Below are 19,575 nucleotides of genomic sequence, written 5' to 3'. Positions count from 1 at the left end.
CAGAAACGGCTTCTTAACCCCTTAATGACCACAACACTTTTCCATTTTCTGTCCGTTTGGGACCAAGGCTATTTTTACATTTCTGCGGTGTTTGTGTTTAGCTGTAATTTTCCTCTTACTCATTTACTTTACCCACACATATTATATACCGTTTTTAAGTGGACTTTCTAAAGATGTCATTATTTTCATCATATCTTATAATTTACTCTAAATTTTTTTTTTTAGAAAATGAGGAAAAAAATGGAAAACCCCCCACACTTTTTCTAACTTTGACCCCCAAAATCTGTTATACATCTACAACCACCAAAACACACCCATGCTAAATAGTTTCTAAATTTTGTCCTGAGTTTAGAAATACCCAATGTTTACATGTTCTTTGCAAGTTATAGGGCAATAAATACAAGTAGCACTTTATTTCCAAACCACTTTTTTTCAAAATTAGCGCTAGTTACTTTGGGACATTTATATCTTTCAGGAATCCCTGAATATCCCTTGATATGTGTATATATATTTTTTTTTAGAAGACAATCCAAAGTATTGATCTAGGCCCATTTTGGTATATTTCATGCCACCATTTCACCACCAAATGCGATCAAATAAAAAAATTGTTCACTTTTTCACAATTTTTTTTCACAAACTTTAGGTTTCTCACTGAAATTATTTACAAACAACTTGTGCAATTATGGCATAAATGGTTTAAAATGCTCCTCTGGGGTCCCCTTTGTTCAGAAATAGCAGATATATATGATAGCAGACCTATATGGCTTTGGAGTTGCTTTTTGGTAATTAGAAGGCTGCGAAACACGTGTATTATGCCCAGCAGTGAAGGGGTTAATTAGGGAGCATGTAGGGAGCTTCTAGGGTTAATTTTAGCTGTAGTGTAGTAGACAACCCAAAGTATTGATCTAGGCCCATTGTGGTATATTTAATGCCACCATTTCACCGCCAAATGCGATCAAATAAAAAACAAATCGTTCACTTTTTCACAAACTTTAGGTTTCTCTCTGAAATTATTTACAAACAGCTTGTGCAATTATGGCACAAATGGTTGTAAATGCTTCTCTGGGATCCCCTTTGTTCAGAAATAGCAGACATATATGGCTTTGGCGTTGCTTTTTGGTAATTAGAAGGCTGCTAAATGCTGCTGCACATCACAGGTGTATTATGCCCAGCAGTGCAGGGGTTAAAGGGACACTGAACCCAATTTTCTTTTCTTTCGTGATTCAGATATAGCATGCAATTTTAAGCAACCTTCTAATTTACTCCTTTGATCAATTTTTTTTTCATTCTCTTGCTATCTTTATTTAAAAAAGAAGGCATCTAAGCTTTTTTATTAGTTCAGGACTCTAAACAGCACTTTTATATTGGTGGATTAATTTATCCACCAATCAGCAAGAACAACCCAGGTTGTTCACCAAAAATGGGCCGGCATCTAAACTTACATTCTTGCATGTCAAATAAAGATAACAAGAGAATGAAGAAAATTTGATAATAGGAGTGAGAAAGTTGCTTAAAATTTCATGCTCTATCTGAATAAAATTTGGGTTCAGTGTCCCTTTAATTAGGTAGCTTGTAGGGAGCTTGCAGGGTTCATTTTAGCTTTAGTGTAGAGATCAGCCTCCCACCTGACACATCACACCCCCTGATCCCTCCCAAACAGCTCTTTTCCCTCCCCCACACCACAATTGTCCCCGCCATCTTAAGTACTTACATATGCTGCTGTGTAGGCCCCCCCCCCAAAAAAAAACCAGCTCTCTAACACTCTACCTTATTGGGAGCCATCTTGGGTACTAGCAGCTGCCTGCCAGTACCCAGTTTACCAAAAGGTGGATTTTTTTTTTTTTTTTTACTTTTGCCGTAGTGTAGCTTCCCACCCCCCCCCCCCCCCCAGATCACGTAGATTTTATTTTCATCAATTCCCTCCCCCTCTCTCCCACTTCCTGCAAGTAAACTTTTCCGTACTGTAGCGGTTCCCACCCGTGCGTGCGTGCCTCCGGCGACCCGCCCCCCTCTTACTGTTTCAAACCATCGATGGCTGCCCACCCTCCTCCCACACCAGCTCCCACCCAGCAACGATACCGGCCATCGATGTCCGGTGCCTGCAGCGAACTCTTTGTGTTGATTGCTACGCAGGAACAAACTTCCGACCAGCCTGAGATGGAAACTGCGCCCTAGATATCGCCCCCAGCTAAGAGAAAACCGTGTGAAGCTGAATAACAGCTGTGCAATGGGATAAAAGGCCTCAGTGAGAAATATTTCCCAAACTTTCCTACAACGTCTGTCTGTGAATGTATGAGCCCAAAGAAAAAGAAACCCTTACACATGTGCTCCGGTTGGCAAGGAGCTAAGCCGCACACAAATTACTCCAACTGCTCAATAAATTAACCTCTTCATTATCAAAGGTATTAAATGTCCCCCTATCCTGAAGATAAGAAAAGTATCACACTGTGAGCTATGTTTTCAATGTCCCCATACCCTACTAGGCATAATCCATCAAATTAATATAAAGGACTTACCCTCCAGGATCAAAGCTGTGGAGCAGACACAGTGCCTCAAGGTCTGACAGTCTCACCAAACACATCTGACAGGGACCTGAAGATAAGGAGAAAACAGTGTAAAACAAGAACACTGATTTCCCAGAAGGTGATAGCTTTGTCTATATAGTGGTCAGAGATCGTTCCCTGCGACATCTAGAGCCAGCGCTCACCACAACTCTCACTGAGGATTACATGGTTACTCACACACCTCAGTCTACACTTGAAGGTAACATACCCATTAATGGACTAAAACTTCTCTGCGATCCTCCTTTAGTGCCGAAAGGCAAAGAATGACTGGGGGGGATGGGGGAAGTGGGACGGATATTTGTAGCCTTTGGCTGGGGTGTCTTTGCCTCCTCCTGGTGGCCAGGTGTTGATACTCTTAACGGTAGTGAATTAAGTCGTGGACTCTCCCTGCCTTTGGAAAGAAAAGTAAATTTTAAAAAAAGTTTTTTAACACAATACACTGTAATTACAATGGATAGCCTTGTTTTTTTTAGTAAGGACTCTGGATTATAATTAAAGGGACACTGAACCCAAAAATTTTCTTTTGTGATTCAGATAGAGCATACAATTTTAAAGGAACACTCAAGTCAAAATTAAACTTTAATTATTCAGACAGAGCAGCAATTTTAAACAACTTTCCAATTTACTTCCATAAAAAAAAAGTGCAGTCTTTTTATATCTAAACTTTTTCAGTCACCAGCTCCAAGAATTCACAGAATAAGCGTATATGCATTTGTGATTGGCTGATGACTGTCACATGGTACAGGGGGAGTGGAAATAGTCTGAACTTCAAATGAATAGTAGATTTTTTTTTCTGACAATTTTAAGTTATGTCTAAATGCTATTGCATTGTCTTATCTTGCATTTGATTATGCAAATCTACTGTTTTGCCTGGTCCGTTAAGCAACTTTCTAATTTACGCCTATTATCAAATTTTCTTCATTCTCTTGGTATCTTTATTTGAAAAGCAAGAATGTAAGTTTAGATGCCAACCCATTTTTGGTGAACAACCTGGGTTGTTCTTGCTGATTGGTGGATAAATTCACCCAGCAATAAACAAGTGCTGTCCAGGGTCTGAACCAAAAATTGTCTGGTTCCTTATCTTAGATGCCTTCTTTTTTAAATAAAGATAGCAAGAATTGATAATAGGAGTAAATTAGAAAGGTTCTTAAAATTGCATGCTCTATCTGAATCACGAAAGAAAAAAATTTAGGTTCAGTGTCCCTTTTAAAGTGGTGGAGGAGGTCGATCATTGAAAAGCAAGTGCGGCAAAAAGGTGTGTGTGGTTTTTTTTTTTTTAGAAAAGAAAAAAAAAACACACCCAGCTGGTATGTTTATTTAATTCAATTCTGCAGTTAAACACTTCTGAAATTACATGGTGTTTTATGGCACTTAACCTCAAAAACACTCAACCAGTTTACTTGGTTTTCAGCCTTTTTAGGGTGTCTACATAACTGCCATTTTCAATGAAAAGTTAATCCGATTCTAAGTTCATGAAAACCAAGGTTTAATAAATGTACTGTGTGTATGTATATTTAAAATTTGACGTGCATTCAGCGGGCAAGATTACGTATGCGGCGTTGCCAGCTTTTGCTGTTTTGGTATCACATATACAGTTCCGCATATAAATGCAGCACGTATATTTCACCCGTCACCCGCAATTTTTACTCCCGTAAGCTAAATTATAGAACCGCATTGCAAATCAGTATCACATATTCAGCGCAAGGACTTAGGCAGCGAAAATGAAGAAATTTTACTCAATTTTCTCTTCGCCACTCATAGGCAGGTGCAGCAAGCCTTGCGCTGAGTATGTGAGCACCGTAACTCTAACTGCCTGAAAATATTAACTAACACTTAACGCATGCCCAATATCTATCTACCTGTCAACCGCAATCCCCCACCACAGTAACTAATAAAGTATATGAACCCCTAATTCGCCATTAACCCACATCGCAATAAACCTAATAAAACTATTAACCCCTAATCCGCCAAACCCCCACAATGCAATGAAACCCCCACAATGCAATGATCCTAATAAAACTATTAACCCCTAAACGCAAATAACTAAATTACTAAGGCCCCTAACCTAACACCCCCTAAATTAACCCCAATTACCTAAATTAAAAAATACTAAGTTACAATTAAAATAAAAAAAGCTAACATTACTAAAAAATAATAATAATAAAAAAAATTAAATTAACATTACAAAAATAAAGTCTAACATTACATTAAATAATAAACCAAATTATCAAAAATAAACCTAATCCCTATGAAAATAAAAAAGCCCCCCAAAATAAAAACACCCCCTAATCTAATGCAAAACTACCAATAGCCCTTAAAAGCGCCTTTTGTAGGGCATTGCCATAAGTTAAACAGCTCTTTTCCTTAAAAAAATACTAAGTCCCCCCCTCTAACAGTAAAAACCCCCACCCCCCCAAACTAAAAAAAAAAACCTAAAACTAGTTTAGCCTTAGATTAGGGGGTGTTTTTATTTTGGGGGGCTTTTTATTTTCATAGGGATTAGGTTTAATTTTTTTATTTTTGATAATTGGGTTTATTTTACAGGGAGTGCAGAATTATTAGGCAAATTAGTATTTTGACTACATCATCCTCTTTATGCATGTTGTCTTACTCCAAGCTGTATAGGCTTGAAAGCCTACTACCAATTAAGCATATTAGGTGATGTGCATCTCTGTAATGAGAAGGGGTGTGGTCTAATGACATCAACACCCTATATCAGGTGTGCATAATTATTAGGCAACTTCCTTTCCTTTGGCAAAATGGGTCAAAAGAAGGACTTGACAGGCTCAGAAAAGTAAAAAATAGTGAGATATCTTGCAGAGGGATGCAGCACTCTTAAAATTGCAAAGCTTCTGAAGCGTGATCATCGAACAATCAAGCGTTTCATTCAAAATAGTCAACAGGGTCTCAAGAAGCGTGTGGAAAAACCAAGGCGCAAAATAACTGCCCATGAACTGAGAAAAGTCAAGCGTGCAGCTGCCAAGATGCCACTTGCCACCAGTTTGGCCATATTTCAGAGCTGCAACATCACTGGAGTGCCCAAAAGCACAAGGTGTGCAATACTCGGAGACATGGCCAAGGTAAGAAAGGCTGAAAGACAACCACCACTGAACAAGACACACAAGCTGAAACGTCAAGACTGGGCCAAGAAATATCTCAAGACTGATTTTTCTAAGGTTTTATGGACTGATGAAATGAGAGTGAGTCTTGATGGGCCAGATGGATGGGCCCGTGGCTGGATTGGTAAAGGGCAGAGAGCTCCAGTCCGACTCAGACGCCAGCAAGGTGGAGGTGGAGTACTGGTTTGGGCTGGTATCATCAAAGATGAGCTTGTGGGGCCTTTTCGGGTTGAGGATGGAGTCAAGCTCAACACCCAGTCCTACTGCCAGTTTCTGGAAGACACCTTCTTCAAGCAGTGGTACAGGAAGAAGTCTGCATCCTTCAAGAAAAACATGATTTTCATGCAGGACAATGCTCCATCACACGCGTCCAAGTACTCCACAGCGTGGCTGGCAAGAAAGGGTATAAAAGAAGAAAATCTAATGACATGGCCTCCTTGTTCACCTGATCTGAACCCCATTGAGAACCTGTGGTCCATCATCAAATGTGGGAGATTTACAAGGAGGGAAAACAGTACACCTCTCTGAACAGTGTCTGGGAGGCTGTGGTTGCTGCTGCACGCAATGTTGATGGTGAACAGATCAAAACACTGACAGAATCCATGGATGGCAGGCTTTTGAGTGTCCTTGCAAAGAAAGGTGGCTATATTGGTCACTGATTTGTTTTTGTTTTGTTTTTGAATGTCAGAAATGTATATTTGTGAATGTTGAGATGTTATATTGGTTTCACTGGTAAAAATAAATAATTGAAATGGGTATATATTTGTTTTTTGTTAAGTTGCCTAATAATTATGCACAGTAATAGTCACCTGCACACACAGATATCCCCCTAAAATAGCTATAACTAAAAACAAACTAAAAACTACTTCCAAAACTATTCAGCTTTGATATTAATGAGTTTTTTGGGTTCATTGAGAACATGGTTGTTGTTCAATAATAAAATTAATCCTCAAAAATACAACTTGCCTAATAATTCTGCACTCCCTGTATGTAATGTTAGACTTTTTTTTTGGAATCTTAGATTAATTTAAATTTTTTTTTTTATTTTTAAGTAATGTTAGCTTTTTTATTGCTGTAATTTTCCACTTTCTAAACATACCATTATTTTCATCATATCTTATAATTTATTATAAAAAAATATGCTGGAAAAAAAAAACCTTTTTCTAACTTTGACCCCCAAAATCTGTTACACATCTACAACCACCAAAAAACACCCAAGCTAAATAGTTCCTTCATTTTGTCCTGAGTTTAGAAATACCCTATGTTTACATGTTTGCTTTTTTTGCAAGTTATAGGGCAATAAGTACAAGTAGCACTTTGCTATTTCTAAACCATTTTTCCCCTCAAAATTAGCGATAATTACATTGGAACACTGATATCTGTCAGGAATCCCTGAATATCCCTGTAGATGTGTATGTATATGTGTGTGTGTGTGTGTGTGTGTATATATGTATATATATGTATGTATATATATGTATATATATATATATATATATATATATATATATATATATATATATATATATATATATATATATATATATATATATATATATATATATATATATATATATTAGTAGACAACCCAAAGTATTGATCTAGGCACATTTTGGTAAATTTAATGCCACCATTTTACCACCAAATGCGATCAAATAAAAAAAAAATTGTTCACTTTTTCACAAACTTTAGGTTTCTCACTGACATTATTTACAAACCACTTGTGCTCTTATGGTAAAAATGGTTGTAAATGCTTCTCTGGGATCCCCTTTGTTCAGAAATAGCAGACATTTATGGCTTTGGCATTACTTTTTAGAAATTAGAAGGCCGCTAAATGCAGCTGCGCACCACACTTATATTATGCCCAGCAGTGAAGGGGCTAATTTAGGTAGCTTGTAGGGTTAATTTTAGCTTTAGTGTAGAGATCAGCCTCCCACCTGACACACCCCACCCCCTGATCGCTCCCTGACTCCCGCCTCAAACAGCTCTCTTCCCTCCCACACCTCACAATTGTCACTGCCATCTTTAGTACTGGCAGAAAGTCTGCCAGTACTAACCCCCCCCCTTTTTTTTAATCTATAATGCAGTTTTAAATTTCCAGCCCCCCCCCCCAACAGCTCTCTAAGCCTCGACCTATTGGCCATCATCTCTGTCTGTCAGTACCCAGTTTACAAAAAAACAGAATTTATGCTTACCTGATAAATTACTTTCTCGTACGGTGTATCCAGTCCACGGATTCATCCTTACTTGTGGGATATTCTCAATCTTTACAGGAAGTGGCAAAGAGAGCACACAGCAGAGCTGTCCATATAGCTCCCCTCAGGCTCCGCCCCCCCAGTCATTCGACCGACTGTTAGGAGAAAAAGGAGAAACTATAGGGTGCAGTGGTGACTGTAGTTTTACAAAAATAAATTTGAACCTGACTTAATTGCCAGGGCGGGCCGTGGACTGGATACACCGTAATAGAAAGTAATTTATCAGGTAAGCATATATTCTGTTTTCTCTTACATGGTGTATCCAGTCCACAGATTCATCCTTACTTATGGGATACCAATACCAAAGTTTTAGGACACGGATGAAGGGAGGGAACAAGACAGGTACCTTAAACGGAAGGCACCACTGCTTGCAAAACCTTTCTCCCAAAAATAGCCTCCGAAGAAGCAAAAGTATAGAATTTGTAAAATTTGGCAAATGTATGCAGTGAAGACCAAGTCGCTGCCCTACAAATCTGTTCAACAGAAGCCTCATTCTTGAAAGCCCATGTGGAAGCCACAGCCCTAGTGGAATGAGCTGTAATTCGTTCAGGAGGCTGCTGTCCAGCAGTCTCATAAGCCAATCGGATGATGCTTTTCAGCCAGAAGGAAAGAGAGGTAGCAGTCGCCTTCTGACCTCTCCTCTTACCAGAATAGACAACAAACAAAGATGTTTGTCTGAAATCTTTAGTTGCCTTTAAATAGAATTTTAAGGCCCGAAGATTGTGTAACAGTCGTTCCTTCTTAGAAACTGGATTAGGACACAGAGAAGGAACAATAATTTCCTGGTTAATATTCTTATTAGAAACCACTTTTGGAAGGAAACCAGGTTTGGTACGCAAAACAACCTTATCTGCATGGAACACCAGATAGGTTGAATTACACTGCAAAGCAGACCATTCAGAAACTCTTCTAGCAGAAGAAATAGCTTCCAAGATAATAACTTAATATCTATGGAATGTAAAGGTTCAAACGGAACCCCTTGAAGAACTGAAAGAACTAAGTTTAGACTCCATGGAGGAGCCACTGGTTTGTAAACAGGCTTGATTCTAACTAAGGCCTGCACAAACGCCTGAACGTCTGGTACAGCTGCCAGACACTTGTGTAACAGGATAGACAGAGCAGATATCTGTCCCTTTAAGGAACTAGCTGACAAACCTTTCTCCAATCCTTCTTGGAGAAAAGACAATATCCTTGGAATCCTAACCTTACTCCACGAGTAACCCTTGGATTCACACCAACAAAGATATTTCCGCCATATCTTATGGTAAATTTTCCTGGTGACAGGCTTTCTGGCCTGGATCAGAGTATCTATCACTGATTCAGAGAACCCATGCTTAGCTAGAATTAAGCATTCAATCTCCAAGCAGTCAGTTGCAGAGAAACTAGATTTGGATGCTTGAATGGACCTTGAATTAGAAGATCCTGCCTCGATGGCAGTCTCCATGGTGGAACCGATGACATGTCCACTAGGTCTGCATACCAAGTCCTGCGTGGCCACGCATGCACTATCAGAATTACTGAAGCCTTCTCCTGTTTGATTCTGGCTACTAGCCGAGGGAGAAGAGGAAACGGTGGAAAGACATAAGCTAGACTGAATGACCAAGGCGCTACTAAAGCATCTATCAATGCCGCCTTGGGATCCCTGGATCTGGATCCGTAAAGGGGAAGTTTGGTGTTCTGACGGGACGCCATCAGATCAAATTCTGGAATGCCCCATAGCTGGGTCAGCTGAGCAAAAACCTCCGGGTGGAGTTCCCACTCCCCCAGATGAAAAGTCTGACGACTCAGAAAATCCGCCTCCCAGTTGTCTACTCCTGGGATGTGAATTGCAGATAGATGGCAGGAGTGATCCTCCGCCCAATTGATGATCTTGGTTACTTCCTTCATCGCTAGGGAACTCTTTGTTCCTCCCTGATGATTGATGTACGCTACAGTCGTGATGTTGTCCGACTGGAATCTGATGAATTTGGCCTCCGCTAGTTGAGGCCACGCCTGGAGCGTATTGAATATCGCTCTCAGTTCCAAAATGTTTATCGGGAGAAGAGATTCTTCCCGAGACCATAGACCCTGAGCTTTCAGGGAGTGCCAGACCGCACCCCAGCCTAACAGACTGGCATCGGTCGTGACAATGATCCACTACGGTCTGCGGAAACTCATTCCCTGGGACAGGTGATCCTGAGACAACCACCAGAGAAGAGAGTCTCTGGTTTTCTGGTCCATTTGTATTTGAGGAGACAAATCTGCGTAATCCCCATTCCACTGTTTGAGCATGCACAGTTGCAGTGGTCTTAGATGAATTCGGGCAAAAGGGACTACGTTCATTGCCGCAACCATCAAACCAATTACCTCCATGCACTGAGCCACAGAAGGCCGAGGAATGGAATGAAAAACTCGGCAAGTATTCAAAAGCTTTGACTTCCTGACCTCTGTCAGAAAGATTTTCATTTCTACCGAGTCTATTAGTGTTCCCAGGAAGGGAACCCTTGTGAGCGGGGACAGAGAACTTTTTTCTACGTTCACCTTCCACCCGTGAGACCTTAGAAAGGCCAGAACAATGTCCGTATGAGCCTTTGGCTCTGTGAAAAGACTCCTGTATTAAGATGTCGTCTAGGTAAGGTGCTACTGCAATGCCCCGCGGTCTTAGTACCGCTAGAAGGGACCCTAGCACCTTTGTAAAAATTCTGGGAGCGGTGGCCAACCCGAAAGGAAGGGCCACGAACTGGTAATGCGTGTCCAGAAAGGCGAACCTTAGGAACTGATGATGATCTTTGTGGATAGTACTATGTAAGTACGCATCCTTTAGATCCACGTTAGTCATATATTAACCTTCCTGGATCATCGGCAAGATTGTCCGAATGGTTTCCATTTTGAAAGATGGAACTTTGAGGAATTTGTTTAGAATTTTTAGATCCAGGATTGGCCTGAAAGTTCCTTCCTTTTTGGGAACTACAAACAGGTTTGAGTAAAATCCCAGTCCTTGTTCTGCAATTGGAACTGGGTGTATCACTCCCATCTTTAGAAGATCTTCGACACAGCGTAAGAACGCCTGTTTCTTTGTCTGGTCTGAAGACAAACGAGAAATGTGGAACCTTCCCGTTGGGGGAGAGTCCTTGAATTCTAGAAGATACCCCTGAGCAACAATTTCTAATGCCCAGGGATCTGGAACGTCTCTTGCCCAAGCCTGAGCAAAGAGAGAAAGTCTGCCCCCTACTAGATCCGGTCCCGGATCTGGGGCTACCCCTTCATGCTGTCTTGGCAGCAGGCGCAGGCTTCTTGGCCTGTTTACCCTTATTCCAGCCCTGCAAGGGTTTCCAGGTTGCTTTAGGCTGGGAAGCGTTACCCTCTTGCTTAGCGGCAGCAGATGTTGAAGCAGGTCCGCTCCTGAAGTTGCGAAAGGAGCGAAAATTAGCCTTGTTTTTGGCCTTAAACGGTCTATCCTGCGGGAGGGCATGACCCTTCCCCCCAGTTATATCCGCGATAATTTCTTTCAACTCTGGACCAAAAAGGGTCTTTCCCTTGAAAGGAATGTTTAGTAATTTTGTTTTGGACGACACGTCAGCCGACCATGATTTGAGCCAAAGCGCTCTTCGCGCCATAATGGCAAAACCTGAATTTTTCGCCGCTAACTTCGCTAATTGGAAAGCGGCATCAGTGATAAAAGAATTAGCCAGCTTTAAAGCGTGAATTCTATCCATGACTTTGTCATATGAAGTCTCCCTCTGGAGCGACTCCTCCAGCGCCTCAAACCAAAAGGCCGCTGCAGTAGTTACAGGAATAATGCAGGCAATTGGCTGGAGAAGGAAACCTTGCTGAACAAACATTTTCTTCAGCAAACCTTCCAATTTTTTATCCATAGGGTCTTTAAAAGCACAACTGTCTTCTATTGGTACAGTTGTACGCTTAGCAAGTGTTGAAACTGCTCCCTCCACCTTAGGGACCGTCTGCCACGCGTCCCGCCTGGGGTCATTTATGGGGAACAAAAGGTACACCCGGTCTCTCCCACTCCTTAGTTACAATATCCGCCACCCTCTTTGGGATCGGAAACGCATCAGTGTATACAGGGACCTCTAAAAATCTGTCCATTTTACACAATTTTTCTGGGACCACCATGGGGTCACAATCATCTAGCGTAGCTAAAACCTCCTTAAGCAGGACGCGGAGGTGTTCCAGCTTAAATTTAAACGCTAATGAATCTGACTCTGCCCGCTGAGAAATTTTTCCTGTGTCAGAAATGTCTCCCTCGGACAGACCATCCCTCACTGCCACTTCAGAGTGTTGTGAGGGTACTACAGATAAATCATCCAAAGCTTCTGATTGCTCATCCTCCGTTCTTAAAACTGAGCTATCACGCTTTTTTGGAAAAACTGGCAGTTTGGATAGAAATGCCGCAAGGGAATTATCCATGACTGCTGCTAATTGTTGTAATGTAATAGGGCACAATGTGCTAGAGGTACTAGGTAACGCTTGCGCGGGTGTAACTGGTGTAGACACATGGGGAGAGGAAGGAGGACTATCCTCATTACCTTCCGTTAAAGAATCATCTTGGGCTACATTTTTAAGTGTCACTGCATGGTCATTAAAATGTTTAGATACCTTAGCACACTTTAAACACAAATGCAATGGGGCTACCGCCATGGCTTTCAAACACATAGAACAAGGTCTATCTGTAGGCTTAGATAGCACTTAAATACAAAAAAATACACTTTTTTTAAAAAACGTTACTGTGCCTTTAAATAATAAAAACCACCCACTTTTTTACCAAATCTCAAAAAAATATCCGATCTTTATGAAATTTACACCACATGATCCTAATGCTTTGAAAAGATTGCACACCAAGTTTCAAGCCAATTAACCCCTTATTGCCCAAACTGGAGCAAATTGAAGCTGCCACTGGTTTAACACACTACAGCACAATGCCACAGTCTCTGCTGTGGCCCTACCTTCCTTGGGGATTAGTTTTGGAACGAAAACAAGCCTCCCTGAAGTCCTTCTGCAATCTCTGGACTCTACATGTGAAGCTGCATGAAGCTGACTTGCAAAACAACTGCGCAACTGAGGCGCGAAAATTAGGCCCCCTCCCTCTTCACTCCGAAGTTGTGGGGCCTTCCTGAGTCAATTTAGGTGTCCACCAGTGATTTAAGCCCTTTTAACTAAGCCATCCTTCTATACTGAGTCTGAGAATATGGCTTACCTTCCCACATGGGGATTTCTGTCAGTCTTCTAGCATTACCAAGTCTTGTTAGAAAAAAAGTGACTGAGCATACCTTAAGCAGTTAAGCCTGCAAACTGTTCCCCCGAACTGAAGTTCTCCGGTACTCAACAGTCCTGTGTGGGAACAGCAATGGATTTTAGTTACAACATGCTAAAATCTTTTTCCTCTCAGCAGAAATCTTCATCACTTTCTGCCTCAGAGTAAATAGTACAAACCGGCACTATTTTGAAATAACAAACTCTTGATTGAAGAAATAAAAACTACAAATCTAACACCACATACTCTTTACCCTCCCGTGGAGATGCTACTTGTTAGAGCGGCAAAGAGAATGACTGGGGGGGTGGAGCCTGAGGGGAGCTATATGGACAGCTCTGCTATGTGCTCTCTTTGCCACTTCCTGTAGGGATTGAGAATATCCCACAAGTAAGGATGAATCCGTGGACTGGATACACCATGTAAGAGAAATTTGCCCCTCTTTTATAATAAATAAATACAAAAAAATTAGTGTAGCTTTCCCCCTCCCGGATCCCTGTCCATAACATGTTTCCCTTTCCCCTCTCCATCCTTCAGCTAAATATTCACATCACTGTGTGATCTGACCATGCGCGCACACGCGCGCTCCTGCCTACGTGCATGATCACGGACAGGATCAGGAAGTCGCAATCGCGATGGGCCGCCCACCTGCCTCCCTGCTATAGCTCCCACCCACCAACGATCGGCACCACCACTGCTGGTCCTTAATGGCATAACGACCAGCGTTGTATAGGGTACAACGCTGGTCGTTAAGGGGTTAATTTAGGTAATTAGGGTTAATTTAGGGGGTGTTAGGTTAGGGGGCTTAGTAATTTAATTAGTTATTTGCGTTGTGTGGGTTTGGCGGTTAGTGGTTAATAGTTTTATTAGGTTTATTGCGATGTGGGTTAATGGCAGATTAGGGGTTGATAGTTTAGGCTTATTGCGTTGTGGGGGGTTGTCGGTTTAGGGGTTAATACTCTTGTTATAAGTTTCGATGTGGATTTGATGGCGGATGTAGGGGTTTTACGAGTCTGGTTTATTTTTGGGAGGCGGGTTAGACTTTTTACGGGAGATTTGACTTTTTTTTTTTTTTTCTTAGGCGCCAGCAGTTTCTAAAGTGCCGTAAGCAAATGGCGACTCCAGAAATTTGTATATATGCTCATTTCTGGACATCGCTAATTTATCCGACTTATGGCACTTTATGAACTGCCGGCGGGGTTTATATAATACCCCAATGTGCAAGGTGAAATTATGGGCGGCGTGGGTTTCAGCAGTTGCGCTGAAGCTTGCGGCGTATATGTAATCTCGGCCAGCGTCTTTTTTTTTTTTTTTTTTTTTTTTTTTAGACAAACGAATGACGAATCTTGCAGCAGTTAACAGCATTTGGCTTTTTTCAGAGCCAGATTTATTCATGTGGAAGTGCAGCACATGCAGATCTGGATGCCTCCCCTTTTGGTTTTTATACATATTCTCTCCATCTCTATTTTATTATGCTTTAAACATAATCTACTTTTTTTTACCTTCAACATTTTAGCTTGTTTTGCTTGCGTACAAAATCTTAGATCTTAATTTTTTGTAGTGTACTTTCTGTGTACCTCAGATTATGATTTGCTATCTTAGATATTTTTTATTTGTCTTAATTATTTAGAGAACAGATCAACAGAGTAAAAGATTCGGATGATGTCCCAATGGTTTTAGTTGGCAACAAATGTGATCTTCCATCAAGAACCGTAGATACAAAACAAGCACAAGAGCTGGCAAAAAGCTATGGCATTCCATTCATTGAGACATCTGCCAAAACAAGACAGGTTAGTGTTTTGTTATTTATGTATTCATTCACTGGCCACTTTATTAGGTACACCTTGCTAGTACCGGGTTGGACCCTATTTTGCCTTCAGAACTGCCTTAATTCTTCGTGGTATAGATTCAACAATGTGTTGGAGACATTCCTAAGAGATTTTGGTCCATTTTGACATGATAGCATCACGCAGTTGCTGCAGATTTGTTGCCTGCACTTCCATGATGCCAATCTCCCGTTCCACCACATACCAAAGGTGCTCTATTGCAGGGTTCTTCAAACCACGGGTCGGGACCCATTACTGGGTCGCAACACCATGTTTACTGGATCGCGACTTGTGTGTGTATTATAGAAGAGTGTGTTGTGTATGTGTGTGTGTGTGTTGTATGAGTGTGTGGTGTATGTGTTATATAATTTTAGTGATGAGTGTGTGTGTTGTATGATTGTGTAGGATTTGTGTGGATGTGTGTGTGTAGTATGAGAGTGCATGTGGTGTGCGTTTGGTGTGTAGTATGAGAGTGCATGTGGTGTGCGTTTGGTGTGTCGTATGAGAGTGTATGGTGTGTGTATTGTATGAGAGTGTGTGATGTTTGTGTTGTGTGTGGTGTATGTGTGAATGTGTGTGTTGTATGAGAGTGTGCGTGTGTTATTACCTTTTACAACACTTTCAAGTTTGACTACAATCAGGAATAAAAGTACGCACACATTTTAGTCACTTTGCCAAAACTTGCAGCTATTTTGTTGTATGTTACTTCAGAAATTTTCAGACTAAGCATAAGAATAGGACCGCAAATGTATGTGGCATCAGTGCTATGGGTCTTGGAAAAAAAAGTTTGAAGAACCCTGCTCTATTGGATTGAGAGCTGGTGAATGTGGAGGCCAATGGAGTACAGTGAACTCATCGTCATGTTCAAGAAACTGTTTTGAGATGATTTGAACTTTGTGATATGGTGCATTATCCTGCTGGAAGTAGCCATCAAAAGATGGGTACACTTTAGTCATAAAGGGATGGACATGGTCAGCAGCAATACTCAGGTAGGCCGTGGCATTTAAACGATGCTCAATTTAGTACTAAGGGGCCCAAAGTGTGCCAAGAAAATACCCCCCACATCATTACACCACCAGCCTGAACCGTTGATACAAGGCAGGATGGATCCATGCTTTTATGTTGTTTATACCAAAGTTTGACCCTACCATCTCAATGTCGAGAATCATCAGACCAGGCAACGTTTTTCCAATCTTCTTTTGTCCCATTTTGGGGAGCCTGTGCAAATTTTAGCCTCAGTTTCCTGTTCTTAGCTGACAGGAGTGGTACACAGTGTGGTCGTCTGCTGCTGTAGCCCATCTGCTTCAAGGCATGACATGTTGTGCGCTCAGAGATATTCTGCATACCTTGGTTGTAACGAGTGGTTATTTGAGTGACTGTTGCCTTTCAATCATCTCGAACCAGTCTGCTCATTCTCCTCTGACATCAACAAGGCATTGTTGTCCACACATCTGCCGCTCACTGTATATTTTCTCTTTTTCGGACCATTCTCTGTAAACCCTAGAGATGGTTGTGTGTGAAAATCCCAGTAGATCAGCAGTTTTTTAAATACTCAGACCAGCCCGTCTGGCACCAACAACCATGCCACGTTCAAAGTCATTCTAAACCCCTTTCTTTCCCATTCTGATGCTTGGTTTAAACTTCAGCAAATCGTCTTCACCACATCTAGATGCCTAAATGCCATTGAGTTGCTGTCATGTGATTGGCTGATTAGCAATTTGTGTTACCAAGCAATTGAACAGGTGTACCTAACAAAGTGTCCGGTGTGTATATGTATGTATGTATATTTATTATTATTATTACAGTTATTATGATTATTATTATTTGTTTTTACTTGTACTTTTGGAAACACTTTTGTAGCAAGCAGGTTACAGTGTGGTGATGTAATTTTATTTATTTTTAGATGTTCTATACATAATTAAAGATACAGCTATAGGGATCTAGCCAGTTGTGTACATGTTAAACAGGCATGAAAAAGCAGGGCAATTACTGGGTGCAGCTTTTATTTTTTAAAAATTCATTTAGAAATTTGAGTTCATTAAGCCCTATATAATTTGTGCAAGTAGAGAAACAACTGCATCTTTTTATACAAGAGCTTCATTTAGCAGAAGGTTCAAAATGTTTTAGATGGAACACAGTTTGCTTTGAATTTCCATTGACACAGCTAAAACCAGGCATTTCAAATTAAAGTTAGACATTAAAGAGGCATGAAACTGCTGAGCACAACTACAATATAATATATACTCCACACCATGTTATGTTATTTCCTTCTGTGCATCCAGTTCTCTTTTCGAAATAGTTCTCCTATTTCAAAAGATAAGTGTCTGATTCTGAAGCTCCGTCTCTTCATACTGGGTCACCGCCATCTTGAAGCTTGGGTATTTTCACACACTGTGACATAAGCAGTGCATATTCACACATCGGTGATGTTGCTGGCTTTCTGTCAGGGATATCATTTGCTTTGGGTTAGTGTGCAGAATACAGTGAGTTTTAAATTTACAAGAAAATAATTAAAACATTTTTATATATATTACTGTGCAAAAGTCTTAGGCCACCATTAGATTTATTGTTTTATCAATGGTTTAATGACAATATATAATTATTTCTCAGTCTCTATTAGAATACAATCAGAAAATACAGAATATTTGCATGCAGTATTAAACAAACAAATCAGAAAAAAACTGCTTCTATTGGCTAAAGTGGCAAGTATTTAGTTTGACCTCCCCTTACACTTGAGCAATAGCAGCAACCTGGCTCTTGCAAACCTAAATGAAATGGAAACCTAACTAATGTAATTGCTAACAACTGTATCTGTGCTACTATTTCATGTCAAAATAACTGCTGTGAAAAAGGTCTATTACACCAGGTTTGTGCAAGACATGCTTGAGCATTACATACACATGTGGTATGAGTTTAATTCATTGGAAGCTTGCTAATAAGACCAACTTTCAATCAAATCATTCCATTCAAAATGCCAAAGATCACCGAATTTGACAGACATAAAATCATACTTTTGCATCAGCGAGACCACTCTCAAAGGGAAATCGGCAAACAAACTAGATACTCAAGATGTGGTATTCAAGTTGTTATATGAAATTTGAAGAATTAGGAGAGGTCAAGGACAAAAAAGGACTGGTATGCCAAGAAAATTTTCAAAATCTGATGAGTAGTTTCTTCTTTGCGAGACCGGAAGAAGTCCAGCAAGGACCTGGCTCAGCATCTGGCAGTTTCATCGGGATGCCAAGTTGATCCTTCCACAGTTTGATCAGGAATGGCCTTTGTGGAAGGGTAGCAGCCAAGAAACTATTTTTTTGGCAGGTGACAAGGCTAAAATATGCTAAATGTTGCAAAAATGGGAATGAAAATCAGTGGAAAAGAGTATTATGGAGTGACAAATCAAAGTTTTAATTTTTTGGGTCCGATCGTTGACAATATGTGAGAAGAAGAGTTGGAGAGAGATGGAAGAATGAGTGCTTGTGGCCTTCAGTGAAACATGTCCTGGTTTGGGGCTGCATTTCTGCCAGTGGTGTTGATGTTGTCCGAATTGATGGGATAATGAATGTTGAAAAGACACAGGTTTTAATTCATCATAACATTACTTCTGGAAAGCGTCTGGTTGGGAATGTTTTTATTTTTCAGCATGTTAACGATCCCAAGCACACTGCTAATGCAGTGAAATCCTATTTGGAGAGAAAAACAGCTGATAAAACAGACAGGCATGGGCTGGTCTCCACAGATAGTAATAATTAATAGTATAGAGGCAGCATGGGATCACCTGGATAGAGAGAGAAATAAAAGAACCTAAATCTGGTATGAACTTGGGAGGAGTTCCGGGGGAGGAGTGGAAGAGTAAGGTCACGTGATCTTTCTCTCTGACTCCCAGCAAGAGCCATTGGCAGAGAATACCCGTGCCTAGAATCCCTGACCTGGGGAGGCTAGCTAAGCATACACCTGTGCTACCGGTGCTCTACCAGTGCCTGATACAACGCACTGAGCTGCTTGTTGCAGCAACCTTGAGGGACTGTTTTGACAACTCCTATTACGGCTTATGAGAAACTTAAGCCGGGTAAAGAACTTATCTGAATACAAGCGGAAAAAGCCAAACACCGCTAGACTCCTTACACCTTCCCCCCCTCCCACTGGTGCTGCGAGAGGGGGGTGAATTATTTGCTTGTCGGATTGGAAATCTGGCTCACGATTAAGGCACACAAATTTTACAGCCTTATACCTACTTTGCTACTTTGGACGTCGCTGCTGGAGGCTCAGGAAATCCCGGCCCCCGGGAGGCTGGGTGTGGGGAGGATCGTACTGGCTTTCCAAGTCACCGGCGTCCTGGGATCAGTTGGTTCAGCTGAGCAGCAGTGTGGCGCTGGAGGCTCTATCGGGTGGAGGTATCGCCCGCTTTCTTCAGCTTACTCCCCTCCCACCGATGCTGCGAGAGGGGGGCGACGGCTCCTTCTTCTGGCTGAGAGCATACAGAGGCTGTACTGTCAGACGTCTTGGGGCAGCTGGGTCGCGACTGGAACTTTCGGCAGGTACTGTGCTCTGTGAACATGAGCTGAAGCTTAC

At 41.2% G+C, this 19,575-nt stretch overlaps 1 protein-coding gene across 1 annotated transcript in view; it reads left to right on the top strand.

Annotated features, from left to right (window-relative positions):
- LOC128638658 (GTPase HRas) overlaps positions 1 to 19,575 on the top strand; it is a 42,828-nt gene that overhangs the window by 9,086 nt on the left and 14,167 nt on the right. Inside the window, exon 4 of the mRNA XM_053690763.1 lies at positions 14,811 to 14,970. Within this exon, the coding sequence (XP_053546738.1) occupies positions 14,811 to 14,970 (160 nt within the window). The remainder of the gene's footprint in view (positions 1 to 14,810; positions 14,971 to 19,575) is intronic.

The sequence above is a fragment of the Bombina bombina genome, chromosome 8 (assembly GCF_027579735.1).
Source record: "Bombina bombina isolate aBomBom1 chromosome 8, aBomBom1.pri, whole genome shotgun sequence".
In the NCBI taxonomy this organism is placed as follows: domain Eukaryota; kingdom Metazoa; phylum Chordata; class Amphibia; order Anura; family Bombinatoridae; genus Bombina; species Bombina bombina.
This window is presented reverse-complemented; position numbering and strand designations above follow the sequence as displayed.